This window comes from Schistocerca americana, chromosome 2 (assembly GCF_021461395.2).
Source record: "Schistocerca americana isolate TAMUIC-IGC-003095 chromosome 2, iqSchAmer2.1, whole genome shotgun sequence".
Taxonomy (NCBI): domain Eukaryota; kingdom Metazoa; phylum Arthropoda; class Insecta; order Orthoptera; family Acrididae; genus Schistocerca; species Schistocerca americana.
In genome coordinates this window covers 54,304,415-54,331,385 of record NC_060120.1, presented here as the reverse complement: position 1 = coordinate 54,331,385, position 26,971 = coordinate 54,304,415, and the positions used below count along the sequence as shown (strand labels likewise).

The window sequence follows — 26,971 nt, the reverse complement described above, 5'->3', positions numbered from 1 at the left end:
CTCCTCCTCACCCCCACCACCTAGTTGCTTCTCCCATCATGCGCTGCTGCTGGCAGTGGTGAAGGCCTTGTTGGCCAAAAGCTTACTTTCTGTCAGTCTTTTTGTTGTGACTATCTGCGACTCAGCATCTCCACTATATGTTGAGTAGTAACTATCCTTTTCATAATATTGTCCTAACATTAACTTCCATTTTTCTAGTTCTCTTTCTCCCCCCAAAATTTTTGGTTACGGTACTGTAGTTTTGTGTTTGCCAATGTTATTTGTGGAGAGAATTAGTCCTTTATTTTCTGCTTTGTAATGAGTTTAAAACTAACAATCAGAGCTAATGAATATACAAATGTTCAGGTAATAAAATCTGAAATAGTTTTATAATTTAACAGACAAGCACTAAAAGTGTATTTTGGTATCATTTCGCTTTCAAACAAGTGCCTTGTAATGCATTGTGCATACGTGTTGGGAAGCATTTTTTAATGGCATTGTTTGCAGAGTTCAGCTCGATATTCAAGGGTCTCTGAGCCGAGCGATTCAGATTTCTGATGACTGAGATGTATACTGAGAATACAAGTGAGGGAACTGTGAAGGAAAAGGTGGAGGATGTGTCTTCTCTTCTTGTCCCTCTACCTGGCAGTTTCAGCGTTCCGTAGTATAATCTTACGTACCCCATTTCATGAACATACACACATGCACAGCAAGAATACCAAGGATATTTTGTTCACAGCAGTTCCAGAGGATGAACACCTGTTGCAGATGTCTTTCTACCAGGAGATATTTGGTTAAAGTAGCATGAAGGTGGCTTTGAAAGCTGCATAGATGCACCAAGAGTGGGAAAATTAATTTTGAATGGGTTCAATAAATGTATTAGTACAGCATAACTTTTGTAGCACTCTTTATATAAGCTGAGGGGAGACTGGACTGTCTCTAAATATTTCACTTTCTTAACAATTAATATTAAAGGTTGTATGTTGTTAAAAGCATTGAACACTACAAGGACGTAATGATGTATAATAAGTTTGCCTTTGTTATGTAGTTTTCTCTCTTCAGTCAACAAAGTTATCAGATGTGAACATCCTATCACCTTCCTCTTATTAATTCAAACCTATTGTGGGAAAAAATTAGAATTTGATGATAAAAGATGAGTTTTGCTGTTTGAGCAGCAAAATAAATGTCGATGGTAGGAGTAGGGAGGATATAAAAAACACACTGGCAATAGCAAGAAAAATATTTCTGAGAAAGTAATTTGTTAACACTGAACATAAATTCAAATGGTACGAATCCTTTTCTGAAAGTATTTGTCTGGAATATGGCCTTGTATGGTAGGGGAATTTGGACAATGGTCAGTATAGACAAGAACAGAATAGAAGCCTGTTTTGGGGAACCACTGAAAAAGGCTGCAGACTAGATGGACACATTGGACAATTAATGAAAGGTACTGAATCAAATTGGGGAAAAATAAATGTATCAACAATTGGACTAATAAAGGTTATTTTGATATGACATCCTGAGGATATCAAGGAGTAGTTTAACCGGAGGTGGTGGGAGGTGTGTGTGTGTGTGTGTGTGTGTGTGTGTGTGTGTGTGTGTGTGTGTGTGTGTGTGTGTGTGTAGGGGATGGGGGGGGGGGGGGGGTAAAAAAATCATAGGGGGGGGCTCAAGCTTAACAGAAATGAAAAGGTTCGAGTGGCTGTAAGGCTTCAGTAGTTATGCAGAGACACAGTTGTGCAGAACTGAGAGCTGCATGAAGACTGTCTTTGGACTGAAGTCTTCTATAACAACACTGTTGATTAGGTTCAAGCAACACTATCTCTCAAATTAAATGAAACCAAAGATGATGATAATTAAAAACCATTTGCTCATGTTCTTTATCCACGAATATTCTGCAACAATTTTGTTCTGGTGAACGTTTGTGCATACAAAATTGTAAATCTAGACACTAAGCAAGTAATAAATATAAAACATAATTATCTAAAATAATGTTTGTGCATTTAGTGAAACTTCACTACAGAAGTACAAGTTTATTTTATACACAGAAATTCTCTGCCAGTATTGTAGAGGTTTAGCAAACATGCATATGCAAACCAGGGAAATACTGGCTCAGTGCTCAGTGCCTATATACTTAAGTTATCTCTGTACCAGTCAATGATGAACAGTGTTTAAATTGGCACCCAGTTTTCAATTGAGACAGGTCAGTGTTTACAAACCATAGTTCCCATCTCATTTATAAAGTACAATTTCATAATGACATACTTCCCAATATTTCAAAACATATGAACTATATTTTGCATGAAACATCAAGTAAACCCCCGTCTTCATAGCCAAGATTGCTAAGAAATGCTACGGAAATGACGTACGGCCAGTTCAAGTCATGGTGGCGGAAATTTTTTCAGCATCAGGAAACAGAAATATGAGTTTGCATAAAGCTTCTGATCACAAAACTTAATGTCAATGTCCTGAATTGACTTCCAAACCTCGCAACAATATCTCACGTCGTAAAAACATGTTATGTTGTTGATTGTCATCTATCCACTGTGGTGAGGGTATTAGGGTCATCAGCCTCTTTGGTGCTGCCTGAGTGGAGTACTCTTCCATCATCATCATCATCATCATCATCATCATCATCATCGTCATCAACAACAACACTACTCCTATTGGACTCCACAAGTATTAATCAATATTTTGAAGATCCAGTCTCCTCTGACACCAGAATGGGGGGAGGAGGCCCTTAGAACTAAACCTCTTTCTAGCTGACCCTTAGTCAGTATGAAGAGGACATACTTCTCATCACGTTTTACTTATTTACAAGTTTCCAAATGTCCATTCACATTTATAATTAATGATGAAGTTACTGAAATCCTTGCGTAATTATGCTTGTGCCTGAAACTACTTTTTTCTTGGGTGACAAAGGTTCATTTCTAATGAATTACACAAATGGCCAAAAGTACATCCTCAAATTTTATTTTAACAATCTGTCACATCAATATGTATCTTATTTCATGATGTGACATCGTTGAACGCTAAGTACGAATATGAAATGCATTATATCACATACCGTTCAATAACCAGAAAGGGACACTGTGTGTATAAGCATTTCTTTCACGGTGCATTGTCGAGATGCATTAATAACTGACACACAGAAAGAGGAAAGGCCTAATTTATTTTATCATCCTGACAAAGAATGAAGGTGAGAGGGATAGCTGTTTTTAATGGACATGATTAATTGTAACTGTATGGCATGAAGACTGCAATTAACAAAAACTAGTTCTCAGTCAGATATTTACTTCACAGGAAGTACAAGTAATAGTTATCCTATTAAATTCTACTCCAGTTTCACCTGTAATTTATCCATAAACACTCAGTTGTGTTCGTTTCCTTGGTTTGAGTCCCAGTCCACCAAGAGTATTACCTTGCCTGGGAAGTCCATAAAATATCTAATAGACTTGATGAAGCTGTAACTATATCTGACTGTCCTGTTGGCCTTAGGGTCATTAGAGACAGAGCACAAGATCTTGGGCTCAGATTGGGGAATAAAATCAGCATGCTCTTTCCTAGAGAATCATCCTACTGTGAATTCAAAGTATTAACTGATGTGTCACTTAACTTTGTTGATGTACATGAAACAGAAGACCTAATTTAGAGGTTATAGTAAAGACAATAACTGTTCACAGCAGAAATTTTTTTCCAAAATCTGTAGCTCTTAATAAAGTTCAATATCATATGAGATTAAGCAGAGTACTCTATCAAAACAAGCTAGCTTTCACAGTCCATTATAAATAACTTCCACCATAAGTTACACTAATTCTGTGCATAAAAAGTGGAATAACAAACCACTCAACATCTACAAAACAAAAATTGTAGGATACTGTTGACTTTTTATACATGCTGTAGCTTTTTAACTAGTATTCTGACGGATCTGCCTACATAAGTTTCATTCTTACAGATACGCAACCAATGGGTCAGTGATCTGTAATCATTACTGGAATTGATGTGTTAGCTATCCCACATTGTTTTCCTATTTCACTGGACCCAGATGTGTATTCTTATTCCCATTAATGGTAGCGGTTGTTAGTTTATCTTTAATAAGAATTTCTGAAAAGAACTTGGATCAACAGCTCATTGAGGGTGTCACGTCTCAGAACTTACAATTCGGTCTTCACAGAATTGTACTTTAGACAACATTACGTTAACTATGACCTAATATGTACACACATTACTCAACGTCAATTATGCTTACTTGAAGGCCTTGCTGAGAGTGCCAAGTGCAACATCACTTGTATCTATGTCCAGCTGATGAGAGTCCAATGACATCAAGAAATTTTCCTGGAAAAGGTAATAATCTGAATGTGACATTTTATGAAATAGCCTAACAAGCAATATGTTTTCTAAGCTAAGGCATACATGTATAGCAACAGCATGTTCAAGTAGATACCAAACAAGTGGCATTTGCCAGTACTTACAGCATCAGTTTTACACACTGTATTAGCCATTTGTCGACAAAGAGTACGTAGGAAGCCCAGCTTCTCCGTTTCTTCGTCAGCAATAGTGAATGAGTATAACTTGTCCTTTAACTCCTGATTACTACGACACATCAATGCAAACACATTGTGGCATTCTGGTAAGAAGGAAAAAGTAGAGTTGAAGCTGCTCTACAGACACATACAACTTTACAATTACATGTATGTATACAATTTACTAACAACAAATTTTCAAGATTACATCTATCTATGCCAGTCTATAATTGAGGAGAAAATTTATACAGTTCATCTATGACATAAATAATATAATTGTGAAACCTCCTAGCAGATTAAAACTACATGCCAGACTGAGGCTAACTCAAAACCTTTGCCTTTCTTGGCCAAGTGCACATAAGAGAACTTCTGTGAAGTCTGGAAGCTACTGGTGGAAGTAAAGCTGTGAGGATGGGTTGCAAGTCATGCTTGGGTATCTCAGTTGGTAAGGCACTTGCCCACATAAAGTGAAGGTTCCGATTTAGGGTCTTGGTCGGGCACATAGTTTTAACCTGCCAGAAAATTTCACATCAGTGCACACACTGTTGCAGAGTGAAAATTTCATTCTGGAATACAATAGTGCTTTATAAAGTAAAACAAGCATAGCAGGAATGTATTAAGAGCTACATGATGAGTGAATATTACCTGAACTATTATAATAATTGACCAACTAAAATGTCATTTAACACTCCTCCAGATGAGATCCAAGTGGCATATACTGATGTTTTGAAATAACTATGAATCAGAATTGAAGAAATTTGCTTTTTTATGCTAAAACTTGTAATCATATGCAAACAAATTATTGGTCTAAGAATTTCTTCATACTTTGAAAACACATATGGGACTCAACAAGATGAGAATAAAATACGGACTTCAAATAATATGCTGATTATGTCAACATTTCCACTTCATCTGGAAATATGACTGTTATCAAATTACAATTATTTTTATATGAAGTAGTTAAGTGTGCAGATGCCCCAAACCACTGTGCCATCTCAGTTCATTCCATACTTTGTTGGTAGGCACATTCCTTTTCAAATCCACCAACAACAGTAAATTTCCAAAAACTGATCATTAATCATGGAAATAATAATACTGTCTACTTTTAAGGCTTATCAACAACTTACATTTCTTGATGTAGCATCTTTTACCAGTGAAACAATTGTGACAATAGATTCTCAAAGCCAAATTGTTTACATTACAGAAAACTTTCTCCATCAAACATATCAAGTGTTGACACAAATTTTGCAGTTCTATTTTTGGAATTATTATTATCATCATCATCCTCATCCTCTTTACCCTGAACAGTTTCCAGCCCCAAGCTTGGATTGTCCTTTAACATATGCTTCACCATCTTGCCCTGTTTTCCCATGGTCTTCCTGTGTTCACTCTGGTCCAGTCCTTGCCCTCTTTTCAACACACTCCTCCACACCTTTTAGCCATCTTCCTCTTGGTCATTTCCTTCGCATCTCCATTTCATATATCTTCTTGGGAATCCACTTGTTTTCCATTCTCTTTAAGTGCTCACACAATCTTTGCTGTAATATTTCTCTCCTGGTCTGCAAGAGTTTCTCTTTCACTATTTCCTTAACCCTTTTATTCCTCATCCTCCTCCTCCTTGTCACACCTATGCTACTTATCTTTTCTTCATTATCCGTGTTTCAGAAGCTTAAGTCTGTATTGGAGTGCAGTAACTTTTACATATTACTTCTCTGCTTTTTTGTGGGATATTTTTATGGTAACTTGAATCAGACATGACCACGAGACACTGGCCACCAAGCTGAAGGTGCCAACAATGAGTCAATTAAAAATACGGAAGGAAGACAAAACGAGGATGGACAATGAAGACAACAAGGCAGAAAGACATGTACAGAGACTGAACTAAATCAGAACCTAGATGTAGCAATATCAGGAACCAAACAATGATGAATACAATGAACAATACAAGATTGCAGTCAGAAAATGACTGAGGTTTGGGCCCCTGTGGTGCTAGCTTTATAGTGTGGCCACAAGGGCCAATACACTGGTGTGTGGGACATGGCCTGTGCATAGCACCTAGGAGGCAACAGCAGTATTTGCAAATTTTAGGAGCGCAGCATGGTGGCTGTCATCTACATCCATGAGTTCTGGGCTGGGATACCAGAGTCTTTGTTGTAGGAATGCTTCTGCCTGTCTGCCACATTCACTGATCTCGTTCTCATTTCTTCCGTCTTCCTCTCTCACACTTCATAAGTAACCGACATTTTCCACCTTCTTCAATTGCTCAACTCTTTCCTTATTCCGTTAGTTAGCCTGTCCTTCATTCTAATTGTAACCAGGATCTCACATTTATTTACATTTAATTTCATTCCATACTGCCTCACAGTTACTTTCCAAGTACCCACATGTTTCTGAATTTCCTCCCCCCTTTCCTGTAATCATGTCATCCATGAATACTAGTGCTTTCATCTTGACTTCTCCTGTTTTTTCTGCCACCTTAGTCATTATCTTATACAAAACCAAAATGAAGAGGAGAGGTGTCAATGCACTGCCTTGTTTTGCACCACATGTTTAATAGAACCAATCTGCCCCTTATTTCCAACTTTTACACAACTGAGATTCCTCAATACATCGCCTTCACTCTGCTTGTTGCCACTTTTTCCACTATCCTTTTCTAGCACTTCCCACACATTTCTTCTACAGACACTATCAAATACCTTTTCTATATTGAGAAAGGCTATCACAGTATCTTCCCCAAATTCGCTGTGTCCCTGGAGGTGCTTCACTGCAAACATGAGGTCAACAGTTGATGTCCCACGTTTGAAGCCATGATGTTCTCTCAATTTGTTCTAGACTCTTGTTCATATACCTTGGCACAATGTCAAATCAGTGTGACTCCGCTCCAGTTTCTACAATCCTTAAACTCACTCTCTTGAATATGGGGACAATTAGTGTCCTCTCCTAATCTTCTGGAGTCTTTTTCTCATTCCACAAATCACTCATCACATGGTACAGCCGTTGTTTCCCAACATCCCCTGCTGCCTCTATCATTTTGATACTTACTTCGTCCAAACCTGGTGCCTTTCCTCCTCTCATCTTGTCTTTCCATTCCTTTCCATGTTAACCTCTCTTCCCGTTTATTTTTTACCTCCTTTATTCTATTATTCTCATCTCCAAGTACATTCAGATTTAACAAGTGCTAATAGTACTCGTTCCACACTATTTCAGTTTCTCTTTCACATTTTTATCCATCACTGACCATTATTGTATCCTCTCTCAAACCTCTACTCTTTTTTTTGCCACTCCATATAGACTTTCTTATTTCCTCTGCTACCTTCCTCATCATCTTTGCCCACTCTTCCATCTACTTTGTTCTCTCCTCAGTCACTGTACTATCTGCCCTTTTCTTACACTTCTGAACTAGATTTAAGCTGTAGCACATTACTTTGTGCCTCTCTTTCTTCCGAAACCAGGAGTTACCAATCACTAAGCCATTTCTCTTGAATTCCGGCAATCTCTTTCCTTCTCCATTTCTACTTCCCATCCTTCTGTTCCCATTACATTTTCATACCCTTGTATGTGCATTCAAGCCTCCCGTAACTTTTTTCCTCTGTCAATTCAACCGTTTTTATGCCTGAGGCATACAGCCCACTTGAGGGGCGTACACTTTAACCATCCCCATGCCTCTTCCCCATGTCATTATTCTTCTATTCATTATTCTGTCACTTATCCTCCGTATCTTTTTTTAGACCACTCTTCCTAACAACTCTCACTTTCTTTTGTCTTCCTTCTTCATTTCCACTCCAGTAAAACCTGTAAACTTTCCTCACTTCCCTACTGCCTTCTCTTTTCCATCTTGTCTCTCCCATGCCTAATATATCCAACTTTCTCCTTTCCATCATATACACCATCTCCTCTACATTCCCTGTCAGTGTTCCAATGTTCAAAGTTCCAATTCATAGTTCATTTGCCTTTCACGGTTATTGCATTTTATATCCGTCCCTTCTGAGGCTAATTCCCTTCTTGAAAGCTGGCTGGTGATCCACTGTTGGCTAGTTATGCCTATCTAGCTTCACTGAAGACGTGACTAATTATGGCAATTCACACAGTCTTCAAATTTTCGCAATATACTAAAGCCAACAAGAATGTACTTTACCCTAGGGCTATAAGCAAACAGAAAACATGACGGCGTGAAAGGTTTTCAGATCTGCATTACAAAATGGATGTGCAAACACCTCCAAGCATAATATTTGCATAACTATAATTTGCCTGCTGAGCTGAATGTGATCAAGCAATGTTGCAGATCAGCACCTCTGCACTAAGCATCTCTACCTCTTGGTTTGAACATACAATGACATCACCAGGATATTCCCGGAGAAGAGTGCAGAGCTCTGTACACAGAAAGTGACAATTCTTTGCAATGTGATGCAACATGTTACTCCAGTAAGTAGTCACTCATGAGGGATGGCCATCAACTCATCATGGTCATTTTCATTACTTTCTGAAAACTGCTCTAACAAACAACTTATTTTTCCATTGCTTGTGGAATCTGGTTCGTATATTAGATGCAGTTGATGGTGAATTTCAATAGCCAGCAAGCTGTGTCTCTTAGAAAACCTTATCACAGGCCTATACAAACAAATAAAGATTTTAGAAAAGTTTCTGTAGAATGGAAATACTTTTGGATTAAAGGAGACCACTCACCAAGGCATAGACAAAAGAAAGAAATCTTGCTAGCTTTTTTTTAATGAGCTAAAGCATTCCATACTGTGAGCTCAAACACAGTGAAGTACCTCGAACAGAATGACCTTCTGCATGCCAACCAGGATGGATTTCAAAAACATTGATCATGTGGAAGCCAACACACCTTTTTCTCTCATGACATACTGAAAGCTTTGAATCAAGGCAAGAGGGACATGCAGTATTGCTCGATTTCACTCAATACCACACCTATGCTTATTGTCGAAAGTATGATAATATGGGATATAAAGTGAAATTTGTGACTGGATTGAGCACTTTTTGGTAGGAAAAATGCAACATGTTATCTTGGATGGAGGGTCATCATCAGATGTAGAAGTAACTTAAATTGTGCCCCAGGGAAGTGTGTTGGGACCCTTGCTGTTCATATTGTATATTAATGACCTTGTAGACAGTATTAATGGTAACCTCAGACTTTTTGGAGATGATGCAGTTATCTATAATGAAGTACTGTGTGAAAGAAGCTGTACAAATATTCAGTCAATCTTGATAAGATTTCAAAGTGGTGCAAAGATTGACAACTTGCTTTAAATGTTCAGAAATGTAAAACTATGTATTTCACAAAACAAAAAAGTAGTATCCTATGACCGCAATATCAATGAGTCACTGTTGGAATCAGCCAACTCATAAAAATACCTGGATGTAAGACTTCGTAGGGATATGAAGTGGAATGATCCGATACGCTCAGTCATGGGTAAGACAGGTGGTAGACTTTGGTCTATTGGTAGAATACTGGGGAAGTGAACTCTGTCTACAAAGGAGATTGCTTACACATCACACTCATGCAACAGAGTCTAAAATGCTGCTAAAGCACATGGGACCTGTACCAAACAAGACTAACAGGGAATATCGAACATGTACAGAGAAGGGCAGCACAAATCATCACAGGTTTGTTTGATCTGTGGGGGAGTCTCACAGATATTGAAGGAACTGAACTGGCAGACTTCTGAAGATAGACATAAACTATACTGTGAAAGTCTATTCAGAAAGTTTCAAGAGCCATCTTTAAATGATGGCTCTGGGAATATGTTACAACCCCCCTCCTCCTCACATAGGGATCATGGAAGGAAGATTAGAAGAATTATTGCACACACAGATGCCTTCAGTCAATCATTATTCCTGCACTCCACACGTGAATAGAATGGAAAGAAACCCTAATAACTGGTACAATGGGATATACCCTCTGTCACGCACTTCATGGTAGTTTGCAGAGTACAGATGTAGATACACCTGGTCCTTGTGAGTGATGGGAGGATTGGAGATGTGTAGGGATACGACACGGGAAATCTGTTTGCAGACTAGGTCTGGGAGATAGTGCCTGTCTGTGGCAGCCTTAGTGAGACCTTCAACATACTGGACAAGGGAGTTCTAGTGACTGCAGAAATGCCGTCCCTGGATGGCCATCCTGTATGGAGGGATGTTTTAGTGTGGAAGAGGTGACAGCTGTCGAAATGCAGGTACTGTTGATGTTGGTGGGCTTAATATGGATAGAGGTGTGGATGGAGCGATCAGAGATGGGGAGGTCAACGTCAAGGGAGGTGGCACATTGGGTTGAGAAGGACCAGATTAAGCAGGTGGGATAGGTGTTGAGGTTGTGAAGGAATGAGGACTGTGTGTCTTGGCCCAGAGTCTTCAATGAACCCGAACCAGACCAGGGGTTAGTTTTAGTGTGGAAGAGGTGACAGCTGTTGAAATGCAGGTACTGTTGATGTTGGTGGGCTTAATATGGATAGAGGTGTGGATGGAGCGATCAGAGATGGGGAGGTCAACGTCAAGGGAGGTGGCACATTGGGTTGAGAAGGACCAGATGAAGCAGGTGGGATAGGTGTTGAGGTTGTGAAGGAATGAGGACCGTGTGTCTTGGTCCAGAGTCTTCAATGAACCCGAACCAGACCAGGGGTTTCCTCTACATGGCCCACAAACAGGTTGACATGAAAGGGTGCCATGCATGTGCCCATGACTGTGCTGCAGGTTTGTTTGTATACTTTCCATTCAAAGGAAAAGGATGTAGTTAGTAATGTGTACGAGCCTCTCCGGGGGACACCACCTCGACGAAGCACTGTCTGTGCGGGTGGAGAGGCCTCCGTATCCGTGGGAAGCTGAGGACTATGCCAAAGGTAGAGGACCTACTGCCAGAAAGGCCTCAGCCGATGTATCAAGCCAAGTCCCACAACGACCCATCTTCCCTATCCACTCCTAGTCCTACCCTATTCCCTGACCCGTGTGATGCGATCCGTGCTGAGGGGTGCATGGCAAATGGGAAGATGTGTTGCAAACGGAGCTTCAGGGATACCGGGCGACCTCCCTGAGTAATTAGCCTTACACCGCGCAGGGTATTCGTGGTGTGGACCTTCCAGATCCCCAAATCTCATAGAACCAGTATGGACACGATTATATAAAATAAAGGAAAAAAAAAAACTGAGGGGCAAATTGAGACCTAGATACCCAAACATTGGGGACAGAACCGATGGAATGCATTCCCACTAGTGAATCAGGGTCTAGACCTGAGCCAGAAGTGGGAACTGTCACCGAGAAGCTAGACCAGATAAAGATCAAAGGCTTGTCTGGGGCCCAAAGGAGGAAGCTACTCAGGGAACAGAGGAAAAAGGAAGGGAAAGAATGGCTTCCCAAAGACAAGTGGAGGGAATTAAAGGGACTAAAACCTAAGACCCCCAGGAAGAAACTGTCTCAAGTTGAAGGGGGCACGCAGACCCTCCACAACATCAAAGACAGGTAGTAAGCGGATGAGGGAAGAATCAAAGACTCCCTCCTCCCTGGATAAGCGAGTCCAGAAAAAACTGAGGCAAGAAATAGGGAAACAGACCTATAGTACTGCAGTCTCAGTTTTTAGGATGACAGTTATCCAGGAAGGTTATCCACTGGTAGCCATCACCTTGCAGCAGGAGGAACTGGTACAGATGGCCCTCTTTCAAAAGATTTGGGGGGGGGGGGGGGGGGGGGGATGCTGGCCCAGGACCCAACTTCAGGAGGGTCTATCTAGATTGTGGTGCACTCATTTTTGTCTGTGAGGGGGTGCACACGGTAGAATGGCTCAAGGACAAGGTGTCCATGATATCCCCATGGGAAGATGCGAAGCTGCTGGTCAAGACGGCAGCAGAGCTTCTTAAGACCGCAAAGATATCATTATGGGTACCTAAGATCTTTAACGAAGTCTCTCCCAAGACTGTTCGGGAAAATGGGGGCCCAGAACCCAAAAGTCTCGACAGAAGACTGGAAAGTGATTAACCAGAAGGTTGCTTCAGAAGGACGAACCCTGGTGGAGGAGGTCAGTGAAAAGTCCCTGAAGACAATGCGTGAGCAGGACCTGAAACTGTTTTTAGGGTTCTCGCAGGTCACCATCAGGGTTCTCAAAGACCTCAAAAGAAGGCAGCAAGACGGAGCCTGGAGGTGCTGCAGATTAATCTGCAGCACAGTAAAGGGGCCTCTGCTGCCCTGAGCCGCTGCCTGGAAAGACAGGAAGTGGACATGGCCCTGATACAAGAACCCTATTTATACGAAGAGGGTGTATCTGGCCTCGGTGGTACTGGAGGTAAGCTGATCTATGCTAAGAATCTAAGAAACTCCAGAACATGCATCTATGGAAGAAATGGCATTTCTTTCATGCCAATGACGGATTTCTGCTCTAGGGACTTAGTGACCATTAAAATGCAGCAATGTGAGGAATGTATCACAAGGGAAATTATTTTGGTCTCAGCATACCTTCCTTACAGTGACAGCTCTCCTCCTCCCTTGGAGGTGAGGAGACTGGTAGAGACTTGCCATCGGCAAGGTGATCAACTCCTGGTGGGATGCAACACCAATGCCCACAACCTAGTGTGGGGCAGCAAGGATACCAACAGTAGAGGTGAGTACCTTCTTGAATTTCTTTTAGCTAACAACTTAGAGATCCCGAATAGGGCAATGAACCCACATTCAGGAATAGCAGAAGGGAAGAAGTAATTGACATAACCTTTGGTTCCATGATGGGTGGGTAGCTATGTCAAACAATGGCATATGGTGTTGGAGCCATCCTCATCGGACCACATGTACGTCAAATTCAAGGTTGAAATTGGAATCAGACCAACCATGACCTATAGGAATCCCAGGAAAACAGACTGGGAGACATATAGGAGGGACCTTGACTTAGGCTTATCGGAAATTAAAACCTTGATAAGGAATCCAGTAGAATTTGAAGAAGTAGCAGAGGCTGTCACCTCTGTCATAGTGACCTCATATCAGAACAACTGCACAATCACTAGGAAGTGCACAAATAGGAGTGTTCCTTGGTGGAATAACAAACTGAAAATGCAAAGAAAACAGGTACGGAGACTGTTTAATAGTGCAGGACGTAAAGGACAATGGGCTAAATATCATCAATTACAATCTTGCAATCAGACAAGCAAAGGAGCCATCCTGGAAGGCATTCTGTGAGGAAGTGGAGGGCATGGTTGCACAAGCCACACTTCACAAGATTCTCACTAGAGTACCAACCAATCCAGGAGGTACATTGTGGAAGGAGGATGTGGAATATATAAAGACAGCACATGAGACACTGGAATTGCTCCTCAAAACTCAATTTCCTCAATATGCTCTGCTGGACAACACAGACCAGTATGCGACCCCAGAGCGACAACAGTTCTCAGGCACTCAAAAAGAGGACTGGGAATCTGCCAAGGAGCGTGTGAACTTCAACAAAATCATGTGGGCGGTGGGAACATTCCAACCATTCAAGTCACCTGGCCAGATGGAATTTTTCCAGTTCTCCAGCAACAAGCAGTCGGAAAGCTCATAAGAGTCCTATGCAGGCTATTCAGGGTTAGCCTAGCAGTAGGAATCATTCCCAATGCTTGGAGGGCAGTGAAGGTTGTCTTCATTCCAAAGCCAGGGAGAATTAATCATACCAAGGCTAAGGATATGATACCAATCAGTCTGTCCTCCCGCATTCTCAAAACATTGGAAAAACTGGTAGATCATGTGAGACAGCTCTCCACCAACTTATTGGGAAGGTGGAAAAAGCACTTCACTTCCAAGAAATAGCCCTCTGCATCTTCCTGGATATCGAGGGGGGCCTTCAGTAACATGACCTTAGATTCCATGGTAAGGGCAGCAGAGGTGCATGACCTGGGGAGCACTATATGTAGGTGGACCAGGGCCATACTTAATGGAAGGAAGGTAGAGACTACCATGATGAATGAAAAGATGGTAGTTAAGACCACTAGAGGCTGCCCACAAGGAGTAGTTTTGTCTCCTCTATTGTGGAACCTAGTGGTGAACGAACTCATTGAGGAACTAAGTTCTACACAATGCTTCTGCCAAGGATACACAGATGACCTCGTCATAGTAATACTTGGCAAATTCACTGGCACAGTCAGGAATATGGCACAAGGATGATTGGACATTGTACAAAAATGGTGCATTAAACAGGATCTGAGAGTTAATCCTAAGAAGACTGCTGTGGTGCCATTTACGAAGAGACATATTCAACACACAAGTTGGAAACTAAAGCTCTTCGATGAAACTCTACCTGTGAAGGGGATAGTGAATATCTAGGGGTAACCTTGGATGAGAAGCTAACTTGGACCCCTCATATTAAGAGCACCCGCTCCAAGGCAAAATATACTCTAGTGAGTACTAGGAGGATTGTGGCAAAAACTGGGGCCTAAGCCCCAGGGGTATGCAATGGATATACACCACAGTGGTTAGACCTAGGATTTCCTGCAGGGCCGTAGTGTGGTGGAAGAAGGTAGAACAGTGGGTTGCTGCTAAAGAGCTTGCTAAGGTGCAGAGATTGGCCTGCTTAGCCGTAACGGGCGGAATTAGTAGCACACCAACTGCTGGAATGGAAGCCATGCTGATATGCCTCCACCTTTGGGTAAAGATGGAGGCAGCAGCTGGGGCATACAAACTTAAAACTGGCCAAAACTGGGTCTCATTCAGATATCCAGAATCACACACTAACATAGTGAGTGAGGTAAATATAGGTATGGCTGCGGAAATGCCTGCTGACTATATAATAACTCCGAACTGCCTCGACAAGCGTTACAACATAATAATTGGAAGTAGGGAACAGTGGGAGAAAACAGTTCGACACCGCACGGGGGACATCGTTTGGTTCACGGATGGGTCAAAACAGATCAAGGTGTTGGGGCAGGGCTGTACAGCGTTCAGAGCAGCATCTCTCTAGGGAAACTGGCCTCCGTATTCCAAGCCGAAATTACTGCAATCAGGGCATGTGTGGAGGAGAATATGCGTAGGTGCTATAATGACCACAGCATCTACATCTATTCAGACAGCCAGGCAGCCCTGAAATCATTGGCAGCTCCTGCAACAAGATCTAAGATTATTGCAGATTGCCACAGGGCTCTGGTGGAGCTAGGGGGAAGCAACAGGATAAACCTAGTGTGGGTCCCTGGCTACTTGGGGATCTGTGGCAATGAACAAGCCGACAGATTGGCTAGGATGGGGCAACAACTCCAATTATTGGACTGGAAACTGTCCTGACCATCACCAAGGATATGATCAAATTAGAACTATGCAACTGGCTTAGGAAACAGCATGTAGGATATTGGACAAAGGTCCCTAAACAAAAACGTGGTAAGGTAATGATGCCCAAGCCATGTTTTAAAAGAAGCTCTGTAATCCTGGGATTGAACAGGAAAGAGATCACACTCATGACTGGACTGACGACCGGCCATGGGAATTTCAAAAAACACCTACACACAATGGGTATAACAGAAGAGGACCCTAAATGTAGGATCTGTGATGAGGGTGAAGAAATTGCATCACAACTAATCTTTGAACACATGGCATTGGAGAATAAAAGATGCAGAATCTTCGGGACAACTAGACCTGAAGAAATTGTGTCTAACAAAAAACTGGTAGAGGGACTCCTTGCACTATTTAAGGGCACTGGTTGGCTTTACTAGATATACAGGGAGCAATCCCACACAAAAAAACTTAGTTTTGGTGCGGGCAGTGGCGGGTCAGACCTAAGCTGTTTTAGCTTCCCTGTTAAAATCAATCAATCAAGGTGTATGAGGAATAAGGTAGCGTGTTTGGCGTCTTAAAGATGGTGGGAGAGGTAGTGTTCAACAGTGGCAAGACCATGAGCAAGAGGGATCTTTGTATATGGGGCGGTGGCGACAACACAGTTGAGTAGGGACTCAGGAGGTAAAGTGGTGGGAATAGGAGAGAGGCAGTGAGGGAAGTGGTCGGTTTCTTTATCACAGGAGGCTAGATTTCGAGCAATTGGTTTGGTCAGTGAGGGCCAAAATTCTTTCAGTGTGGGGACAATAACCAACTACAATTATAGGTGTCTTAGACTGATGTGTTACTGGATTTTGGGGAGCAAGTAGATGGTACTTGTGTTGAGTGCCACAGGTATGAGGAGGGAAATGGATTCTGGGGAGAGGTTCTGGGAGGGCCTAAGGCTCTAAGTAGGTATTGGAGGTAATGTTGGACTTCTGGAATGGGAGCACTCTGGCAGAGTTTATAGGTGAAGAAGTCAGACAACTGGTAGAGGCCCCTGTGATTCATATTGGTAGTCGTGGAACTTTTTCTGAGGGAGGATGATTAGTTAAGGATTTGTTTTGAGGCTGTCCTTTCTTCTGCTTAAAGGCTAGCGTTTTTAGGAAGTGACTTGGAGAGATGCTGAGACATAGTTGAAGGTAAGCAATTCCTGCACTGTTACCAGAGTGTGATTGGGTGGGAGAGAGGATCGCAGTTGCTTGGTGGTATGAACTGGGAGGGCCAGGCTTCAATGTTGGGATTTGGTTGGCTTTGGTTGGAGGGACTCATGGCAACGAAGTGATTGCATTACAAGAGTTTGGAGTACAGTAGATCTTTGAGAAGTCCCCAAACAGATGGGAGTAGTCCTTATAACATGTAGTCTGGAACAAAATTATCCCAGGTTGCGACAACAGGTTATCTCCATACCCTCCATCCAAATTTCCGACCCCTCCATCATATCACCTACTTCCAATTCACGTCCATTCACCCTCATTCTGTGCCGTTCTCTGCCAATGCACTTCCAAGTCTTTTCCCCTCTCTGCTCCTCTCCTGTTCTGCTCCCCCCCCACCCCCCACCCCCACCCTCTACAGCCTCCCAATGCTGCAGCAATCAGCATTTCCCGCCACCTTCATAATCCTTGCGAATTCCACTACACAGTACCTTCCCTTCTTTTGTGAAGAGGGCTTTGGCCAAAAGTTTTTTCGTTGTGCCTTTCTCCAGCTCGAAGTATCATCTTCACACAGAGTAACATTATATTTTTTTCATAGAAAGCAGTAGGAAACTGGAAGTGGTAGTTGTTGCTTATGATAGCGACGTCTGCCATCTCTTAGTCATCAACTTGCCTTTCAGAAAATGTACATTGCCACCTTTAGGGTGTTTATGAAGGTTACCTTGTGGATGTCACTCTTATTTAAATGCAACTATGTATCAAGTAACTGTTTTCATGTACAACAGTAAACAGTTGAAAACATGCAACCACATGGCATTTTTTTGTTTATCCCACACACTATTACGGTTAGCTTCATTTTCTGGCTTAATTAAACAGTTGTCTATAAGGACATGTAAGCTGTACGCAGGAAAAATGTGGAACACAACTATATGATATTTAAAACAGATCTAAAACATCATTTACTGTGAAATGATTTTGCTGTGTATCCCTTTCCAATATTTATAGAACTGTACATTTCACAGGAGGTGTCTATTAACATAATTAATTTGCAATCTTGACTGAAAATATATCCATTATAAATTCTGATAAGTCTTGCTTTTAGACTACACAATATTACTGAAGGAGTTATGACAAGTCTAATAATTAGCTCTCAATTCATTAAAAAGGCACCCAATCAGTTGCAAAATGCATAGCTTATCATCAAAATCTGAAGTACATAAAATCTGCAGACAACATTGAAGGAAACTGTTCCGAGGTGACTTCATCATTTCCAACAATTAAGAATAACAACTTGCGATAGTTGTAAAGTCTATAATGTTACCACTTACCATCAGTCTCACGAATATCAATCACCCTTTTTATGTGTGTTAGGGGCATCAATCTCACATGTTTGAAAGGTTTCACTGAACTCATTTTTGCTGAATGCAAATTGCTTGTGTTTGGACTCTTCAGAGAATTAAATGTCTTTGATCGCTTCTTACATACCTATGAAAAGTTTACAATACATTCAGTTTACTAAAAAACACAAACACATGGGAAACAAGAAAGATGATTTATTTATAATTACAATGACAAACACAGTACTACACAGATGAAATGTCAGTATACATTAGGTAACCTTCCAAGAGTCTTACATAATAAACTGCCTTAATGTTAGTTTGTCTCCTGCTTAAATTTATTCAACACTAAAACCCACACCAAACTACACGATCAGGCCAAGAGGACCACCAGATGCCAACCAGCCTCTGCATTATACTCTGTTAACAGTGCAAGGAGAGGCATACACAGTTAGCACACTACTCTCCCAACTACTAACCATTTTTCACACCTTAGACCTGTTTCTTCTAAAGTAGCTCCTCAATCAGCATCATGAGGCTGCTTAACCCTGTTCGATTCCTCTATGCAACGAAAATTTGTTCCACTCCTTGTGAAAATCCTGTTCTAATTCTTTCACCAGTGAATACCTCTTCCAGAATTCTTAATTAAGATTGAAAATGCTTGGCAGTACTGGGAATCGCAGCCAGGTCCTCTGTGAGCCAGACAAAGACACTGACCACTCAGATATGGAGAACTACTTTAAATACTGTCATTTAATCAAATTTTTACTTTTAGAAACTTATTTTGTGTATGAACATGAAAACTATATTTACAGTATCCGTTTTCTTACTTTTAAAAGGGTAGTTTGGAAAGTGTTGAAGAAAACAGAATTTTTTTTTTTAAAACAAAAAATTCCATGTTTCCTACGTAAGTCTCCATCCATGGCTACTCTTTTACATCAGCTACATTTCAACTTCCACCACAAAAATAGGTTATGACAAACAGCAAAAATTGCTGCTTTTTTGACAACTTACGTCTTTCTTTTACTGTTTTCTTTCTTTTTGCTAGCATGTCACTGACACGTCTGTTCTTGTCTTCATAAAATATTTGTTCTTATAGCAATTTAGTACAGGTTCCTGTGCCCTACGTAGGATATCTCTGTAGCACATAAACTTATGCTGTTGTTTCTGCTTGTCATACTATGTCTTTCTTTGCTGGTCATACTTTGTACACCCAGGCCATGTGGCATAATGATTATTTAAGTTTTGTTTGAAAATATAAAGATACTTACAGAAAAAAGCTTTCTTCAATTTTAGTTTTTCACATTTTTTATATATGATACAAGGGTCGTCCACAAAGTAAGTTCCGTTTCTATTTCTATCTGCGGCAGCACTACGATCGCAGTTCCGAGCACGCGCAGCAGTTACTCTGACTCAAGGAGAAGACATGTAGGCCATTTTCAGAGTGCTGCTGCCGACGTGTGCTTTGTAGTGCTTCTTTATAATGTCAGCCGTAATTGAAAATGCTCCCGCGTGTTAAATCAGATCTGTGATTAGTTTTCTAAATGCAAAGAAAGTTAAACCAAAGGAAATTCATTGGCAAATCTGCGAGGTTTACGGACAAAATGCTGCGAGTGATCCAATGATTAGAAGCTGGGTCAGACTCTTCAATGAAGAATGTGATCAAGTGCATGATGAAGAACAAAGTGGACGCCCATCTGTGGTTACTGATGAACTAGTTCACACAACTGAAGAGAAGATTAAGCACAACTGTAATTTTATACTTAGTGCCCTTGCTATGGAAGTTCCACAAATCTCATGATCTCTAATTCATGAAATTGTTACTGAAAAACTGAAATTTTTAAAACTTTGCCCAACCTCACACGGCGAATGTAACCAAACAACTCTTACAGGAGTATCACTGGGAAAAATTATATATAAAAACAAAGATGAGGTGACTTACCGAACAAAAGCGCTGGCAGGTCGATAGACACACAAACAAACACAAACATACACACAAAATTCAAGCTTTCGCAACAAACTGTTGCCTCATCAGGAAAGAGGGAAGGAGAGGGGAAGACGAAAGGAAGTGGGTTTTAAAGGAGAGGGTAAGGAGTCATTCCAATCCCGGGAGCGGAAAGACTTACCTTAGGGGGAAAAAAGGACAGGTATACACTCGCACACACGCACATATCCATCCACACATACAGACACAAGCAGACATGTCTGCTTGTGTCTGTATGTGTGGATGGATATGTGCGTGTGTGCGAGTGTATACCTGTCCTTTACATACACACAAAATTCAAGCTTTCGCAACAAACTGTTGCCTCATCAGGAAAGAGGGAAGGAGAGGGGAAGACGAAAGGAAGTGGGTTTTAAAGGAGAGGGTAAGGAGTCATTCCAATCCCGGGAGCGGAAAGACTTACCTTAGGGGGAAAAAAGGACAGACATGTCTGCTTGTGTCTGTATGTGTGGATGGATATGTGCGTGTGTGCGAATGTATACCTGTCCTTTTTTCCCCCTAAGGTAAGTCTTTCCGCTCCCGGGATTGGAATGACTCCTTACCCTCTCCTTTAAAACCCACTTCCTTTCGTCTTCCCCTCTCCTTCCCTCTTTCCTGATGAGGCAACAGTTTGTTGCGAAAGCTTGAATTTTGTGTGTATGTTTGTGTTTGTTTGTGTGTCTATCGACCTGCCAGCGCTTTTGTTCGGTAAGTCACCTCATCTTTGTTTTTATATATAATTTTTCCCACGTGGAATGTTTCCTTCCATTATATTGATATCAGAAGTATCACTGGGACGCGTATGATCATCCTCTGTACAGAGGAGGAGGAGATTAGTGTTTAACGTCTCGTCGACAATGAGGTCATTAGAGACGGAGGGCAAGCTCGGTGAGGGAAGGATGGGGAAGGAAATCGGCCGTGCCCTTTCAAAGGAACCATCCCGGCATTTGCCTGAAGCGATTTAGGGAAATCACGGAAAACCTAAATCAGGATGGCCGGAGACGGGATTGAGCCGTCGTCCTCCCGAATGTGAGTCCAGTGTGCTAACCACTGCGCATCCTCTGTACAGCCCGGACCTCGTTCCTAGCGACTTTCATCTCTTCTTACACCTAAAATCTGTCCTTGGTAGTCAACACTTCAACGACGACGAGCTGAAAGAACATGTAACCACATGGTTGATTACACAGGCGGCAACCTTCTATGAAGAAGGCTTACAAAAACTTGTGCCATGCTATTACAAGTGCCTGCAAAATTTCGGAAGCTATGTAGAAAAGTTGTTTAACAGTTGCAGATTTTTGTACAATAAATATTTTTTCTGCATCTGTACAGGTTTGTTTTATGTAAACAAATGAAACTTACTTTGTGAAAGACACTCTTACATTACTTTTTTTAAAGTACTTAATGTAGGTGTGTTTTAGCCCAGGTCAGTCTTTGTAATCTTTGACTTCTTCATGTACTGTCCATGTTAGTTGCATGTTTGTATTCCACGGTATTTGACAATGATGTTAGTGAACATATGTGATACTGTTATTGACTCTTCTGAGCCAGATTATTATCTTTATTCAAACTGATCAGCATCTACTTATCATACAGTCATTGTGTATCAGATCTGTACTGTTTCAATTTGTCTCTCTTGTGTTTTTGTAAGATGTATGACATGTAATATGGCATTTGTAATGGCATTTTGACATAAGTATCTTCTTCTGAATGTTATTTTTTGACCTAGTAGGTCATGTTTTTCACTGTATTTTATTTCATTTTTATTTTGTATTTTGTACAGTACTGTGAGCATGACCTTGGACTGAAACCAGCAGGTGAATAAAACACAAATCAGTGTGTTGGGCATTTCTAAAAACAATGTATTTAGATGCAACTGTGGCTGACAGGATGTGTTTATTAGCTCCTTGCTGAGACATCATCCCCAGCTATTTGCTGTCTGGAATACTACTTGTCATTTTGAATAACCTGCAATACTTTTCATAATTTGCTAATAATGAATGTTTGATGTTATTGTCAAACACTTAATGCCAGTTAGTTTTCATTTTTTTGAGCTTTCTGTGATGTGAACCTTATGAGAAGTGGAGTATTAAAATTAGCATCACATATGATAAATGTGGCTGTTGATATCCATTAGTCACTCTGGAAGCAACATGTGAGGATTCAACTTCCTCAATTCTTTTGGTTAGAAATAACATTATCCACTAGTGAGGTATACCATCAATTCCATAAAACACCAACTTGTGCTATTTTGTTATTTAATGCTTTTAGACTTTTGTGTGTGAACTTGTAAATGGCATTCTTAGCAGAGCAACTCTTCTGAAATCTGAACTATGATTTACTGAGGGTATCACTGTCACTCAGGTGAGATACTATTCAAGAATGCATTAAGATGGAGTAGGAAAATATCTAAATAAAGACAGACTTTACCATCACAGCCCCCCTCCCTCCCCCACAAAATGGCTCTGAGCACTATGGGACTCAACTGCTGTGGTCATCAGTCCCATAGAACTTAGAACTACTTAAACCTAACTAACCTAAGGACATCACACACATCCATGCCCGAGGCAGGATTCGAACCTGCGACCGCAGCAGCAGCGCGGCTCCGGACCGGAGCGCCTAGAACCGCACGGCCACCGCGGCCGGCTCCCTCCCCCACAAAAAGAGCTGATGGTGCAATTATTCAAAGTAGACAAGAAATAAAATATACTACATAAAAGTATTGTAATTGCCATTACCTCCATAGTATCGGAGAAAAGAAAGAAAACCAAATTATCTCCTCTTCCACTAAGACCATCACTGAGCTCCATTACATCACAGCGAACAATAAAACTTCGATGTGATGAAACCAAATGGGGCTGAAAGAAAAAAAAGTTCTAGCACTGCTAATTTTGTATCCCAACATATTTAGATGATATATAAATGTAAAATTTACAACTTTGAACTTACTGGACAATTGTCAATGTCATTAAAAATATCAAACATAACGAGCTGACCCTCAGTCTTGCGTTTATCTTCATTGATGTGCGTCATTACCTCTCTAATACTTGCAATTGCTTTTTCAAGAGCAGCATGATCTGGATTGCTTTTTGAAGTGTGCTTCAAAATATCTGCAAAATAATAATAATAATAATAAAATGAAAAACCAATATATCTGATCAGTGTTAATGAAATAGCAGAATGATTTTTATTCTTTGGTGTTTATTTAAGAAAACCATACTATTTAAAACAATGTATGTAACACCAAAGAGATTACAAAGAATTGATTTGATTGTAGACAATGGTTTTCTGTGGTTATTCCTATTTTTACATACATAACAAAATATTAATAATAAAAAGTATTATTAATGTTTTGCTATACATGTAAAAACAGTTTGTAACAGTCTATACATACATTTTTACGGCCCACTCCTCCTAAAGAAGATATTTTCATAAATATTGAAACGTAGGTCAGGGGCTAAATAGCCCTCTGGTAACTGGCTGGCTGACTTTTTCAACCTCTTCCAATTTATATGGTTGCTGAATCACAGCCATGTTTAAGATTTTTAGCTCAAAAGAAGTATGGTAATTGAACAGTGGAAAATTCAAGTAGGATTATCAGCAACATACAAAAAGACACATTGCTACTTATCATTAAGAAGACACATTAAGTTGCAGACAGGCAGCTTTTGGTATTCCGGCCTGAGATGCTGGCATTAGCAGTCAAGTATGCATTAGGTGTGCTTGCTTGTGTGTATGAATGGTGTGCATTTCTCTTTTGCTGATGAAGTCTGGGGCCAAAAACTTTGTGCAGTGTATTTTAATTGTGCCTGTCTGCAACTTAACAGTCTCCTTTCTGGTAAGCAGCAAAGATATCCATTCTTTGATGTGACACTTTTCTGGTTGTATATGCTGTTTCCATGGTTCTTGGGTGTACTGCCAGATCCTATTGCCAAAAGTCCACAGTATCTGGCAGACAACCGTTCTGCCACCATCAGGTGGTGACAATGGAATGAGGTGTCTGATGCGGCCTTGTGGTACTTGTTGGGGGTACATATATGGCTGCGACAATGGAAGGGCGAGTCTCAATTGCCTTTCATCCGGCATCACTGTTGCATCTCTTGTCTGGGTGTCTTGTTTTGCTTTAATGGAGCTAAGTGTTGACTCCCACACCTTGCTCAATTGGGAGCCAGTTTCCCTGCTGATCAAATTATCATTCACATAAATTTCAGTTGTTTCTTTGACAATGAAGTCCCAAAATTTATTATTGGTAGCCAGAGCTTTCGTTTGGTGGTAATTCATTTTATGTCCATTTTCAACGCAGTGCTCTGCTATTGCAGACATGTTAGGTTGCAGTAAGTGGGCATGGCACTCATGTTCTGCACATAGAACTTCAACTGTGCAGCTCATTTGTCTAATGAAAGTTTTTCTGCTTTCACATGGAACTTTGTATACCCCCACTTTTTGGACCCAGATTATCTTTCACTCTCCCTAATGAAGCTCGTGTTTTGGTCGGTGGGCAAAAAATGGCGTTACATAGTGTTTTCGCAGTGGTCTGGCAATTTTTGATGATACATTGTCAATGAACAGTATGTAAGCGGTCTTCTTCTTCTTCTCCATTTTCATCCTCCATGCCATTCTTTGGGCTCCTGCATTGGTGAGCTGTCTAAATCGGTCGGCTGCAGTGTCAGTTCTCCTGGATGACAGGCTCCAAGGGCCGCAGCTCTGCCATCAGACTTTTTGCATCTGAGATGGAATGTGCCCCGTATACTAGAGTGTTGAGCACACTGTTCTTCTGTGAGGGATGGTGGCAAATGGTAACATGGAGATAGTGAAGCTAAATGAACGTGTATCAAGCCTGCAGTTAATTGTAGATGTACTAAGGCGGGACATTGCGCATTTAGAAAACGAAAATGCCGAACTGAAAAAGGCGCGTAACATCCCGATCGCCAAAGCAAGTAAAACACGGAACTGGGAGCACAGGACTAGCATGATCATGGAAGAAGGAAGCGAAAAGGTGATAAATACAACGGATGGAACGAACTGTGGCAATAAAAGCAGTTTCAGTGTCCTACCTACAATAAACGAGTGCTCTGAAGTGGATATAGGCCTACAGGCAGAAACAACAAGGCAACATATGTTTACTAGGCCAAAAAGGGTTGGTCGTGTGAAACCCAGTGACTGTAGAATTCCTGTGGTAACAAAAAACCGTTTTCAAGCGTTAGATTCAGATATAAATGTGGAATCCACGGAAAACTGTGACGAAAACAACACGCCGAATCTATATAGTGACAAGCACATGAGCAGAAACTTCCGCAATAAACGTGAAGACAAACTCAAAGTGAAAATATTCTCTGATAGCCATGGACGTGAGATCGCAAAAATACTACGTTACAGTCATTGTATACAAGCAACTAGTATTGTCAAACCAGGTGCACCCATCCAAGAACTCATTAGAAACATAGAAACTGAAAATGATCGTCATATTGTCGTCATAGCTGGAGCCAATAATGTATATAAAAACGACCTCCACAGTGCAACACGAAACCTTAAGGCAATACTAAATTCAACACAAGAGAAATCAGTTTTTGTAGTCGGAATTCCACATAGGCATGACCTTTCGGAATGGTCATGTGTGAACGTGGAAATCATAAAAGCAAACAGGCAATACTCAAAGATTTGCAGGGCCTACCAAAATGCATATTTTATAAGTATGGACTCCTTGCACAGAGACTGTTACATGAGACATGGCATGCACCTTAATAACAGAGGCAAGAAGATTCTGTGCCAAAACATCAGCATGATACTGAAAGCATCTGACAACCAAGAAGTAATTGCTGCTCTTCCTGTTCCTTGCTTGACGCAAGCAGAGCCTGAAGAAATGGTTACTTCTATTGCAGCAGTAGAAGTAGAGGTGGAAGCAGCAATTATACCTACACACATAACAAACGCTGCAGCAGCAGTACCTACCACACTTCATCTACAGGATTCAACAGCAGCAGAAGATGAAGCAACATCCAAATCTCCACTCTCACCAGTTGCCACAACAATGCCTACAGCAGCAGCAGCAGCAGCAGCAGCAGCAGCAGCACCTATCACACTTCACCAGCAAGATTCAACAGCAGCAGAAGAAGAAGCATTCGCCTTATCTCCTCAGTCACCAGATGCCACAACAGTGCCTCCACACACCATAACAGCAGTTCCATCAATTCCTGTAGTAGCAGCCTCATCTACAATATCATCACAAGGAGGGAAGAGTAGGCATACAGCAGTAGATGTGCTACCACTCCAAGTGAACAATTTTTTGGTAAAAGGCAACAAGAGGCAGAAATCCAAAAGATAAGCCCTGAAAAAGGTTTGAAAACCAATCACCATAGTGTTCAGTGTTTAAGCAATAAGAGCATGGATCTTAAAATATGTTACCTTAACGTTCAAGGACTGAAAGATAAAGAACTTATCATAAATGAGTTTGGTCTTGATAACCAGTTTGATATTTTTTATCTGAGTTAACACTGGGCTAATGAGAATAAACTTGCAGTTGCCAAATTTGACAATTTTAGTATAGTAAATAGCTACTGTAGGAAAAAGCACATTAGAGGTGGTGTGGCAATTTATTCCAACCAGTCACTCAATTGTACAATAACCAAACTAGACCTAAATTCCTTGTGTGATGAACAGCACTTTGAAGTTACGGGTATAATCATTAATAGTCATAAGCTAATAGTAGTATCCATGTACAGATCACCAAAGGGAAGCATT

The 26,971-nt window shown here is 40.9% G+C and overlaps 1 protein-coding gene across 5 annotated transcripts in view; it reads right to left on the bottom strand.

The window, feature by feature from the left end:
* Window positions 1-26,971, bottom strand: part of LOC124594810 (protein ECT2) — a 217,346-nt gene that overhangs the window by 27,025 nt on the left and 163,350 nt on the right. For all 5 annotated transcript variants that reach the window (XM_047133249.1, XM_047133247.1, XM_047133248.1 and 2 more), the window contains 5 exons: window positions 23,183-23,343; window positions 22,972-23,091; window positions 18,247-18,403; window positions 4,452-4,606; window positions 4,229-4,314 (listed from right to left, as the gene is read on the bottom strand). In XM_047133249.1, coding sequence (XP_046989205.1) covers window positions 4,229-4,314; window positions 4,452-4,606; window positions 18,247-18,403; window positions 22,972-23,091; window positions 23,183-23,343 — 679 coding nt within the window. The remainder of the gene's footprint in view (window positions 1-4,228; window positions 4,315-4,451; window positions 4,607-18,246; window positions 18,404-22,971; window positions 23,092-23,182; window positions 23,344-26,971) is intronic.